The 13802-nt window shown below is 31.3% G+C and overlaps 1 protein-coding gene across 2 annotated transcripts in view; it reads right to left on the reverse strand.

Moving 5' to 3' along the window:
- LOC143248815 (valine--tRNA ligase-like) overlaps nucleotides 1–13802 on the reverse strand; it is a 73691-nt gene that overhangs the window by 38062 nt on the left and 21827 nt on the right. For both annotated transcript variants that reach the window (XM_076497590.1, XM_076497591.1), the window contains exons 8-13: nucleotides 10208–10316; nucleotides 9696–9875; nucleotides 9404–9528; nucleotides 7653–7838; nucleotides 5896–5972; nucleotides 3621–3702 (exon numbers count right to left, since the gene is read on the reverse strand). In XM_076497590.1, coding sequence (XP_076353705.1) covers nucleotides 3621–3702; nucleotides 5896–5972; nucleotides 7653–7838; nucleotides 9404–9528; nucleotides 9696–9875; nucleotides 10208–10316 — 759 coding nt within the window. The remainder of the gene's footprint in view (nucleotides 1–3620; nucleotides 3703–5895; nucleotides 5973–7652; nucleotides 7839–9403; nucleotides 9529–9695; nucleotides 9876–10207; nucleotides 10317–13802) is intronic.

Here is a 13802-nt window from a genome sequence, read left to right on the forward strand (position 1 = left end):
TTTTTTTTTCCAAAAAACAAATTACTACACAAATTTTTATAATTCAACATCTCAAGTCTTTTTTATATAATAACATTCATGATAGTAAACACAAAGGTTAAAAAACATTAATAAAAGACAATATAATGAAGTGCTAAAACCTGATAAGTTTAAAGGTAGAACTTTCTTTATCAGGGAAAAACAGTTTATCTCCTAATAATGTAAACACCTAATTCTCAAAAGAAATTTGGTTATAGGGTTTTGTATATTTTTCTTACATGCTACCATGTTACTAGAACTTTTAAATTTCATACTAACTGACATCAGCAATACCTTCTAACTTCTCCATTATAACTAATATAATAGGTAAAGAGAACAAAATAAAACAAATTATTTTTGATAGATTGTTAGGCAGAGTTTCATGCCTATTGTAGACACACAAGTATAGAGGAGGAAGTTTCAAAAGTCTTCTGCCTTTCATCTTCAGGTCAATGTGTATGTGTGTGATGGATTGTAAGTTGGTTTGATGTTTTATGGTGCAAAGCAACTAGGCTATCTGTGCCAAACATCCAGTACAAAGTTAAAATTAAAGTAAAATTATTAAAATTCATAAAAGGAAATTAAGATGGAACAAAAAGTTTAATTTTTTAATTAAAAATATAAATAGCATTAAATACAATTTTTACATCTAGTCTACAGCAGTAAGAGAAAAACTACAGTAATACAAGTTGTAAAGGGCTTTCTGTAGCATAATTGTAATTATTATAACTCGCCATGAAGACTAACAGGTAAGTTCAAAATCCACCATTAGACACCTAAAGTTGGCCTTTCCAGTCCTGGTTTCGAGTTATTTGATGTCACACCCATTTTCTAATTTCAAACTGAACAAGATTTACTTTGATTCATATAAGGGAATCACATCAAAAAAGGTCTAATGTATAAATTAAAAAACTTAAATAGCATTAAAAAGATTAATGGCCTTTAAAAAACCTAAAAACCTTTCTAAGATCGATAGTGTCACCATCACCAATAGCACTGCCTCATATTACAGATAAACCTTGGGACAGAACATATTTAAAATGGTGCCATCGTTATGACTCTCAACGATGGCAAGACAGTAAAATGTAGCTTATTGTGACCCAAGTGTTACATAGACAACTCACTGGTGCATCAGTCCCAGATAAAAGAAAATGATGAGTTAAAAAATTGTGACCCTTACAGAAGCAAGACGGCCAAAGTCCAATAGAGGGTTTTATTTGGAGAAGCTTATTTTCATGTTGCTCATTCCAAGTCAACTGCCAACTGGCACAGAACCAGTATAAATAGTGCAGTTTGAGTACTGCATAGCTTCTATGTGATCCAGGGCAATAGAAATGGCGTACAGTTCAGTAGTGATCACGGAATCTGCAGAGGGGATTCTGTGCAAAACCACCAAACCACAACAAACCATGGCAGAGCCCAAACAATCACCTGATTTCAAACCATCATTATAAATAGGAATGGAAGAATTGTTTGAAAGATGTTCAGCAAATAGCAGACAGTATTTCCAGTTGGGAGTGTCTGCTTTTCTCAGATGACTTAAAGATAGGTCACATTTGGAGACTGTAAGAAGCCATGGTGGGATGGGCTGACAAATGGATACAGCAATGTTATCCAATGACAGACCCAATTCATCCAACTGTGCCTGTATACAAAGGCCAAAGGAAGCACTGGCAGATCATCTGTTCCAAAAATGTATGGCCCACCGAGGAAGGAAAACACATTCCCAAGTGGGATGCTTTGGTAAGGAACAAAGTTTCAAAGCATATAGTAAAAACAGTTGCAAACAGCAGAAGTGCAAAGAAGCTTCATGAGACTCTATGTAAAAGCTCTGAACTGGGGAAGTGCAGAAAGCTCCAGTGCAAAGCCAAAGTTCTTGATGATAAATGGGGTTTAGCATCTTTAAGGCTGTGGGTCTAGCAGAGCCATAGACCAGTGATCCATAGTCGAGTTTTGATCAAATAAGAGCACGACATACCTTTAGCCTAGAACATTGGTCTGCTCCCCAAGTGGTGGAAGAGAGGAAACAGGATGTTCAGTGCTCTTATACATTTGACCTGTAGCTGCTTGATATGTGGTATAAAGGTCAGCTTACAGCCCAAGATAAGCCCCAAGAACTTTGTCTCAGGGACCACAGGCAACACAACTTCACTGATACAGAGTTCAGGATCAAGGTGAATATTCCACTGGCAGCAAAAGTGCATGCCAACGGTTTAGAGAGAGCGAGAAAAGTTAAAGCTATTTGCTGTGGTTTACTTCAGTAAATGATTGAGGGCAGTCTGTAGCTGCCACTCAATATACCTCATGTTCGACGACTGACATGGGATGTGAAAGTCGTTGAGATAGAGCCCATTTGTGACAGCAAGAGGGAGTTGTTTGGTGATTGTATTAATCTTTATATTGAAAAGTGTGACCCTCAAAACACAGCCTTGAGGGACTCCAAGTTTCTGTAGAAAAGAACAGGAAAGTATCGAACCCACACAAACTTGAAATCGCCTGTCCATTAAAAAATGTTTAATAAAAATGGGCAAATGGCCAAGTAACCCATACCTCCATGTTGTATCAAAGCCTTCTTAATGTCAAAAAATATTGATACAAGATGTTGTCATTTGAGAAAGGCTTCTCTGATTGACATATCATGTCGAATCAGGTAGTCCACAGTGGAGAACTGTCATCGGAACCCACACTGGATGGGCGACAGGAGGTTGTTTGATTCAAGGAACCAAAGAAGATGGCATTAACCATCCTCTCTTACAGAGACAGCTTGTCAAAGCAACTGGACGGTAGTTTGAAGTAATCATAGGATCCTTCCCAGGTTGAGACAAAGGTAGCACAACAGCCTGGTGTCAGGCATCAGAAAAAACATTCTCTTGCCAGATCCAGTTAAAAAGAATCAGAAGAATAGCAAGAGAAGCAGAACATAGATGGCCAGCATTTCTTAGTCTATATCATCAGATCCAACCGACATACTTCCAAAAAAATGAAGGGCCATTTTGAGTTCAATCAGTGTAAAGGGACGATTACAATCATAGAGACATTAAGCTCGAAAGGAAAGAGGTGGTCACTCTGCCTAAGTCTTGATGGCTAAGAAAGTTAAGGAACAAGCAGAAGTACCAGATACTCAGCAAAAGCTTTTACCTAAAGTATCAGCCATGCTCTAGATATCAGCTACTTCCTGGCCATCAGAGAGTAAGATCGAGAGGGGAACAGAATTATATTGCCCACTGACCTTTTGAATCTTGTCCATAGATAATATGCTTGTTGTGAACTTAATTCTGATTGAAAAGTAAAATAAATACATAAAACATTAAATTAAAATTACCTTTAAAGATTTTTTTCATACACTTCTATAATGTTTCATAGGAAAACAAAACTGATTGATCATCTTACCCTCTGTTAAAATATTTGTTTGAAATTTCTTACAAGTGATGAATTGTAAAAGCACAAAAGACAATAATATTGAACTTAGAATTTAGGTCACTCTTGAAATTTCAAGAATAATACATTCCATCCTCCAGTATACATTAAAAAAAAATTTTAAATTGTTTTCCATTGTTTTGCATAGTAGAAAGGATAACAAACTGAAAACGATTTACTCATACCTTAACAAGTTCATTAGTATTAGTAATTCGATAAGCTGGAATCTGGTGTCCCCACCAAAGCTGTCGAGATATACACCAATCTCTACAAATAAAGCAAACATAGAGTTGCTATAATTTCATTCCCTGCCAGTCTAGTGGATTTATACACTACATGCAGCAATCTGCTAAATTCTTTTATTACTTATACATGATATGAGAGATTTATGTATTTGTGAAAATAGTACTAAAGATGTGGCAATAGAGCCACTACCTTAATGGTGCAAGATGAAAACTGTGACAGTGTAAATATTGCATTTGAAATAGTTTCTGACAACATACAAAAAACTCAAAGTCACTAATATTATTCTACAAAATCTAAGTCAACCTGGCAATGATTATTGAACTCTATATTGTAACAAGGAAGTAAAATATTTTCATTTCCCTTCCATTTTGAAAGACCTAGTGATCAAAATTCTTACTTCATTACTTCAGGAATTTTTATTAAAATTCTATAAGCTGCAGCACTGTTTAACAGTATAGTTTCACATTAGTAATCCTTCATGTAACAAAATACAGCACAGAAAATATTTCAACAGTAACTTTTAGGAGATTTTCAAATAAGTCATCACATTTCAAGACAGGAAAATATAAACAGTGGTGCAAACATATTTATGGTAAAGTTGTGGTAATTATACCTCAATCATCATCACAGTTAGTAGTCTATATGATCCTATGTCTTGTTATTAATTATTAAAGCTTCTTTTCTTTTATGACCAGATACTAATTACTAAAACTAGTTTTATACCATATTTTGGCTGTTAATCTGCTGCAATCTTCATGGAGGTCCTGAGAAGGACTATTTTTTATACTAGTAGTGACTAGGACTTGATCCTGGGTCTTGATAAAAATCTGGTACATTACCCACATAACTGTGGGTTCCCTCATTTCAAACTTGAACCAACTAACTATCTGAACGCTTTTCAGAGGTTCAGGTACTTGGTAAATATGATTGGTTGGGTGACCAGTGGTCATAGCTTCTATATGTGGTATTATAACCAAATGCCTCTATGTCTGATTTCCAACAATTCAGAGTCCACATTCATATAATGATTGTAGGAAATACTATCTGAACCTAACAAAATAACATTGGGAAATACTGCACAGTAGATTTATACACAAATAAGGAAGTGAGTTTTAAAGCTCATTAAAAAGTTGAAATTCTCAACTATTTAGAAGTTATAATCAGTGGTGTCGAGAAAACCCACTTGTAGAAAAATATATATGTAAAAACGGCTCTTTTGTGTTGAGAAAATGTTTAAGACTTGGAACATTTATAACATTTTGTATATGTCACACAGAACTAGGGTGAAATGTTCAAAATGTCTGCTGCCAACACTGATACATGAACAACATCTCTCTTCAAGAGTTATACATACTACAGAGCACAAGTCAGGTGAAATTTTGTGTGCTTCCTGCTATATTGCCATCCACAGATTTTCTAATGTTTCTTTTTTTTTTACTGTAAACTTAATCTTTCAAGTATCCCCATGCAAAGAAATCTAAAGGAATTGTGTCTGGAGACCTTGGAGGGTATTCAAAAGCACTCCCTCTGCAACTTATTCAATGTTCAGGAAATTCATTTTCCAGATACTCCCATGCAGCTATATGTTTAGTTTATTGTGAAAGAACTGTACGTTTTTGAGCTTTAAAATAAAAAAAACGTTTGTGAAAATTGTGCATATAGTTCACAAGAATTAAATTTCTAAAATTTGTATACATAATTTTGAAACATACATTGTATAGGTGTATACATTTCAGAGCTACTGCATGATGTTCTACCTGGTGGTGACTAATTTTTAAACTGGTAAAAAGCAGTAGTAAAATTGCACTCGAGAGTGAAAAATAGCATAAATGTGGCATTCAGACTACATTAAACGTTAAGAACTATTACTCTAAAAATACACAACTCCTGGATAGTTTTTTTCTCAATGCATAAATATTTTACAGCTATAATTTGAAATCTAAATAATGATATTGAGACCAATGTCAAAAAAATTTTATTATGCTTACATTTTGAAAAATTGTTTGCAAATATCTTGAATCACCACTGTCATATTGAAAGCATCTAATTATTAATATATGAAAAGCTAAATATAAAAAGATTAATTGTGTGAATAGTTGTTAACCAGAAAACAACTTCTTGTGATTTCAACATATAATTTTAAAATACTGCTGCTATAATACAAAATACTGAACTTAGCTTCTGTAAATTCCAAAGTTTTATTAAAACACTTACTGTATATTTCCTAACCACTCTTCCCACACATTTGCATGACTTGCAGGAATTATTTGTAATTCTCCTTTCCTTACAGCCTAAAAAAATACAAAGAATTAAAGATGTTAGGAAAACATGCACGTTCAAAAATACCAACTAAGACAAAAGTACAAAACCATGTAACCTGATTGCATTCAAAAGGTGAACCTTTTTTCCTCATGGACAAACTTAAGCAAAATACAAACATCTTACACACAATAACAGAGAGAAAGAGAGAAAACAATATCATACTGCAAACTAAACTACTGTAAGTTAATTCTGTAAATCAAGAATATATAAGTGAAACTACTACAGCCATTAGGATCATTTAGAAATGACATATTTTCCAATTAAGTTGTATTAATTCTTTTATACCAAGTAGTTTATAATAAAATTCATATACTACAATGAAATATTTTGTTTTGAGCAACTATTAATAATTAACTTATTAAAGTTTGTCTATCACAGGCCAAAATGAAGTCAGATAGATAATTCAGCTTCTTATATCTTTCCATTGGTAGCAAATAAGTTAACCACACAAATCAAATATTACAAATGCATGAAACAAACAATCATCTGAAACAATCATTAAAATAAAATGACATAAAATATTGTAAAACTTATTCTAATATTGTAAGAGTACTCAAAGGTTGTACACTAGAATTATAATGTTTAAAAACTGCTTATTTAAGAGAAAAAACTTTTAGTTTAGGTAGATACCAAAGAAATTGAAAAAAGTCATTCCTCCTAGCACTAACTAGATTTTATTACACACAGGTTTTACAGTAAATACATATATAACATTTAAACAGAAAATGTTTTCTGTTGCTCAGTATTTTATCTTATGACTTCTTGATGAGTTTTTCATTCTTGAAGTGCATTTGAATTAAATATAAAGTTTGAAATATCTAGACACATAATACCTGAATGTTTAAGACTTGAAACGTTTATAACATTTTGTATATGTCACACAGCAGTAATCAGTTTGATGTTTTGATGATAAAAAAATAATCTTGAATAAAGTTTCAAAACTATTTTAATTATACCAATAACAATATGAAACTAGTTTTTTAATTTTTGTTATCATGGATCATTACATTTGACCCATCAAATATTGTTTTTTGTAATACAACCTTTCACTTATCTGAAACAGAGAACCAAACAAAAAAAAAAAAAAAATGATTTTACATAGTTCCATGTTGTAGGTGTACCCCTTCTTTGTGTCTTTGATCACAATTATACAAAACTACAAGAAAACTTTGGGCCTGGCATGGCCTAGCGCGTAAGGCGTGCGACTCGTAATCCGAGGGTCGCGGGTTCGTGCCCATGTCACGCCAAACATGCTTGCCCTCCCAGCCGTGGGGGCGTTATAATGTGACGGTCAATCCCACTATTCATTGGTAAAAGAGTAGCCCAAGAGTTGGCGGTGGGTGGTGATGACTAGCTGCCTTCCCTCTAGTCTTACACTGCTAAATTAGGGACGGCTCAGTGCAGTGGGCTAACAACCTACTCACTTAAATACTTGTTGAAGAATCCGCAAGCAATTGCGGCCCTATGTTCCTAGATGGAATCTAATGGTGATAACTAACTAACTAACAAGAAAACTTTATATAATTTTCAACACCTCTGTTTCATCTTCTTCTATTTTATTTTTGAAAAACATTTTAAAATGAAGTTTTAAAGTCTTCTACACTTATAGTTTTTTAAGTCACTAATACTACAAATATAAATAATCTCACTTGTATGGCTTTTTCTGCCTGCTCTGAACATTGGAGAAACCACTGAGGTTTAAGTCGTGGTTCCACAATGTCTCGTGATCGACTGCAAATTGGTATAGTATACTTGTGTTGCTCCATTCCACGATACAGTCCTCTCTCCTTTAGAGCCTCTCTTATCATTTTTCGGGCAATGAAGCGAGGTAAGGCCTAGAAATTAGATACAACTGATACTGATCTCAAACTAAAAATAACCAGACACAGACCAGATAAATTTAAAACTAAAACTTAAAAACAGAAAAAGATTCTGCAGAAATACAGTGGTATAACCATCTCATAATGCATTTTATTTGTATCAAAGTAGATATGCTTATGTTTCCAAACAAAAAAATAATTACACAAAGTTTTCAAATTACCAAAACACATAACCACTGCTTAAAATTATTTATGATGTAATTGCACATAATGGGTTATTAACTTGGCAATGTGCATACGAAATGCAGAATTATAATATTGCAACGTGCATAAGAATTATAAACAATCTCTCTATAAACATGAAAGGAAATGTTATGAAAAGATAAATATTATTAAAAAATTACATTTTTTTACTGAAAGAGAAACTATTCTTGGCAATACAGTAACACAAAACTCTTAAAGTTTTATGTGTTTTTTTAATGTATATGAAGTAAGAGGAATAAACATGATTAACTTAAGTGTAAGGAAAAAAGAATCAAAAGGTGAAACACAAGGAGAAAAATGCACTACATGTATCTTTTTAACTGTTTCTCTCATTGGATAGGTTGTGTTGTATTATTTGATTTGAATAAAAAAAAAATTCTGAGTCCAGTCCACATAAAGAAAGTGTTTTATTTTCCCAATACAAGTATTATGTAATAATAAGCCTAATTTCATAAATAAATAATAGCTTAAAAAACGATTCCACTTACTTAATGCTTTGCACATATGGTTCTTTATATAAATCTTGTTTTTCACTGAAAACAAACTCAAAACTTACTATGCTGAATTACCTAATTAGTTGACTCAGTAATCAATCAATACTTTCAACCATTTGTTCCTGCTTAATTCATTATACTTTCATATTATTTCCTAAACTTTCTTTCAAGAAAATTTCAGATACCAAGTCATATGCTCACCATGTGAGATCAACAATCCTTCTGATAAAATAGTACAAGCACTTAGGTTAAAAAAAACAGATCCAGTTTTAAAAAAAAGTTTCACATGAAACTAAATCACACTCTTAGAATAATATTACTGCAGCTGAATCAAAAGATGGATTACCAAACAAAGACCTGTATTATAAAAACACACCCTGAGAAAACAAAGTTATTCAATTTACAAATTAATGAATCTCAAAAACATGTACTCAGACTTCACAAAAGTCATGTCTAAAGTAATATTCATCACAAAAACTAGACAAGGTCTTAAAATTTACAAATATTAAATTTTGGTATATATGGATGTCTACAGTTGTAATGAAGACACGGCAATAACTTTCTTAAGCAAAAGATTCACACCTTGCTTTGCATAGATTTATGTTAAGCAAATACAGAATTTCTCAAATGAAATTAAAGAAAAACCAAACCCATTTCTCACAAAAAAACCAAGTCTGAAACACATGGCAGCAAGAAAGAAGCATCCTGATCAAATCAACCTCATTCAGTTGATAAGAATGAATAAAAAATGAGAAAAATAAATTAACTTTAATTTTGTAAATATCACTGATGGTAAAAAATGCTACTGCCTCTAACACGTACCCCAAATATTGGAATTTCTTTTTTTATATACCCTTTATCATCTAGGATGTCCACAGACTCTAAGTTATGTTTCTTCCCAATCATAAAATCTGTCATATGATGAGCTGGGGTAACTTTCAGAGCTCCTGTAACAATTAAAGATGTAGTAGCTGTAAATCCAATATCACACATATTAATTTCATGTTATAAGCTAATAGAGAAACAACTACACTATCTGACATGCTACAAGACTTTCTTACAGAAGTCAACTTTGAATAAATGAACAGAAATGTAAATGCTTTAATCTTGTTACCTGTTCCTTGCTCACTCTTTACACTTTCTTCTGCTATGACTTGTAGTCTCTGGCCAGTAAAAGGGTGCTGAACATACTTGCCCAAAAAATGTTTATATCGACTGTCATCTGGATGCACAGCTAAAGCAGTGTCTCCCAGCATGGTCTCAAGCCTTGTTGTAGAAACTACAATTTCCCTTTCTAAAAAAATCATTCAAGTTGTTTAACTCATAGGTCAAAAACAAACATAATTTGGTAAAGATTTTAGTGGCTGATTGCCTTCTTTATTTAACAAACTGACAAATATCAGTTGAATATTAAATTACATTTTAAAAGTAGGCTCTCCATACTTTAAAATTTATGGCATTAATATATTAAAATTTTCTTACATATAAATAGCTAAATACATAAACACAGAACAGGTAGATTTTATGAAAGACTTTTTTTTTAATAGAGAAACAGAGTACCTAAAGTAATTATTTTGAATTAATACAATATAATTCAATCAATCTTTTAATCAAAATAATCTTTACCCGAGTTTTCCAGTGGGTAAGCAAACATCTCAAGCACACCAAATTTTACAGGTTCAGTCATGCCAGGCACATCTACCAAAGACTCTCCACAAACTTCAATATGTTCTACCTACATCATAGAAAAGGCAGTCAGCCACAAAAATGAAATGAAATAAAACACAGAAAGCTTAGGTTATGTGAAGGCAAAAACTAAACTGAAAATAAATCATTATGCATGTTACACTAAGACACTATTTCTCAACCTTTTCATACCAAAGGCATACTAATTTTAAAAAAAAATTTTTTGTGGTTCACCAATCCCCCCTTTCCCAGCATCTGATGAAAAATCAGCACATTACATAACATAATGTCTTGCACTCATACACCAAAGGAACAACAAAACAGAATACACTTTGGTTTCATCCACAAAACAAATTTATATGAATCATGTTTTTCATTTATTAATCTATGTATTCATTTATTTTTCACACACGCGGTATTTCCAAAACTGCACAGCACACCAGTTGGTAAACACGACACTAAGGCACAGATGTAAATACTCTGAAATACTCTGTCACATAAAAACAGCTTAATATAAACATACCAACAAATGTTGGCCTTAACTATGATTTATATCTATAACTTACATATATAATATGTAAAAATTTAACCTCTTATTGTAAAACATCATAATACCTGGTCACTAAATCACAGAATAAAATACTGTGCCTTATAGAAGTAACTGAATTTAAACAAAAATGGCACAGATATGACAAATAACTACTTACATTTTTAAAGGTTGTTCATTAGTGAATTAAGATTTAAAATGTTAATGTATATATTGTTTTCATTTCTTGCAAAAGTATAGCAAAATATCTGATACTCAAAGCTTTCAAATAGCAATTAATCCTTTCAAAACAGGCTTATTATAATGCACATTTGCACATGTCAAGTATTTATACTATAACTTTTGATACAGTGTGTGCATCTCCACAAAATTTGGTAGATTTCTAGTAAAGATTACAATGCTTTCTGAACACAAAAAAATCAAATTTTTAATAAGCATTTTTACTAAACATTTGCTTCTGAAAATATCAAGTCTGTTTCATTTACTAATCTGAGTGTAAAGTGATTTCATGTTATGATGAAAAAATATTCTTCATCCCAAATATCTCAAATAGTATTTGTATGATCTCTAAAACCTCCGAAATACATTTCAAATGTTTGTTTGCTGTAAGATTACATTTTGACTGTTATTTTCTCTCCCCTAACTATGTGAGATCTGTCAATTTGACAAATTTCGTAACTAAAAAATTAGGAAATAAATATAAATCAAACTTTTTTCATATTAGAATTACTACATATTATAATGCAAAAATACAAATGTTTAATATAAGTAGCATAAGTCTCATAACATTATATTATATTTATATATCTTTATTATTTTTTATTATATTGATCTTCCAGTCATATCTAGCTAATGTTACATAACTTGTATTGACAAGATAAACATGCACCTCATGTTACTGTACCCAATAATATAAAACTGACCTTTAATCTTTACAAAGTGATTCCATCTTGGCTGTGGTTTAGTAGACAAATATTTGTAATATATAGTCACATTTCAATTATTATACATTATATATGTATATTATATAGATTATTGCTACTTACAAATAATTTATTAAACTTATTTTTCTTAAATTATAGAACAATAAATAAAGAAGTAAAGCAAACAATGATCTTTTCCAGCTATAACCGTTGAACTTGGTTGCTAAGCCTTTTAAAATTTCTCATGTGTAAGAAAACAAACAAAATTTTCTTTTAGGTTTTATATATACAGTTGAATAACCAAAAAAAGCATAAATAACTATACCAATACCATAGAATTCCTTTATAAATTATCAATTTGTATTTAGATAAAAAAAAAAAATGAAACTTTGAGCAGACAAAAGACATTACCTATGTCCTTGAAACCTTGGTTTGAGAGAAAGTTTTAAACTTTTAACAGATTGAAATGGCTGAAACCATTAAAGGACATTCTAATCTGTCAATTTATTATTCACATCATATGTTGAAGTAAGTGTATATACTTAATGTAGACCATTTCCAAAAATGGAAAAAAGTGAACAGGGCCACTGTTTAATTTATGCCATATCTCAGCTAAATAAAATTATACAAGGTTCTTATTTTACATTCTAGCTTGTTTATATTTGTAATTTGAGTTCCCAATTTGTACAAAATTATAGACTTAGTATTCTAATGTCACAAACACCTGATTTTAACCAGTGCTGCATTCAACACACCAATCAATATTTAGGTGTGTTCTTTTAATATTTACTTTTAAATTAAGATTTTAAGTCATATATAATGTAAACCTTAAATTATAATCATCTACAATTTCATATCAAATTTACACATACAAATTCATAAAATAATAGTTCAATTGAATCACCATACATTTACACCAGGGTGTAATTTAGGAACATATCAGTAATTTTCCAAATTATTCAAACAAAAGCAGGCACAAGAACTCCAACAATTACCAGTTACAATGTTACAATTGAGAATCCACATTATACTCCCATTAATTTAAAGAGGAATTGTAAAAGCATTATAAAAGTGTGAGTGTATATTTATACACAATTTAGAATGTATGCAGAGAAACTCTATCATAGCATAGTTTTAGAATACTAATTATGATCTATGATGTACATGTTTGTAATTATGAACATAATTATAATTAATGATTTATACCAGTAAACTGAGTTATTATGTGATTTGCATTAATTATATATTTCATAATTTTATAATATCAAAACAACTATATACATTAATGTCAACATCAGTTTATTTTAATGTACCAGTCTTTATGTAATTTAATTTCTTATACTGTTAAGAATGTTTTCCGTTGGGTTGATTTCCCAAGTACGAAAACAGATATAACAGTATCTGAATATATGAGGAGTGAAGTGAGGTCAAGGATATATAATAGAAAAACTTACTCGTTTATTATTGTATAGAGGTGTTGTGGTATGTGGTGCAGGTACCCTAAGAACTCAGAAATCCCTTACTACTAAAGGATTAGTACTGAAAAGAATGGTTGGAAAACAAAAAAACAAGAATGGTAAATATACTCAAAATACAGTGTGATAACTTCACAAAGAGCAAAGAACTGTAGGAACTATAAATCATTATCAGCACACATGTTTAGTATTTAAATACTTTATAATGTTCAACCAGTAATGTATGATACTAACCTTATTTGAATGTTTTCAGTACCATTAACTCTCAAAATAGTAGACTAACATCAGAAACTCAACCATCGGTGTAAAATATTTCCATAATGATTTAACTAAAGAATAATTGTGTTCCAACATGAAATGAGTATTTCACACCTTAAAATTTGGATCATTACTGTAAAACTAGGTCTTCTATAAAATTTCTAACATGTTATGAAATTAATAGAAATTTGTCAGTCAGTATAACTAAAATACAAAAGGATGCATACATATACTGTGATATGAGATGACAAACACATCCATATTTGCATGGCAGTTAGTCACATTAATTAACTGCATATGATGAGAACTGGTTTGGAGAAGACACCCCTTTA

Source organism: Tachypleus tridentatus, chromosome 4 (assembly GCF_004210375.1).
Source record: "Tachypleus tridentatus isolate NWPU-2018 chromosome 4, ASM421037v1, whole genome shotgun sequence".
In the NCBI taxonomy this organism is placed as follows: domain Eukaryota; kingdom Metazoa; phylum Arthropoda; class Merostomata; order Xiphosura; family Limulidae; genus Tachypleus; species Tachypleus tridentatus.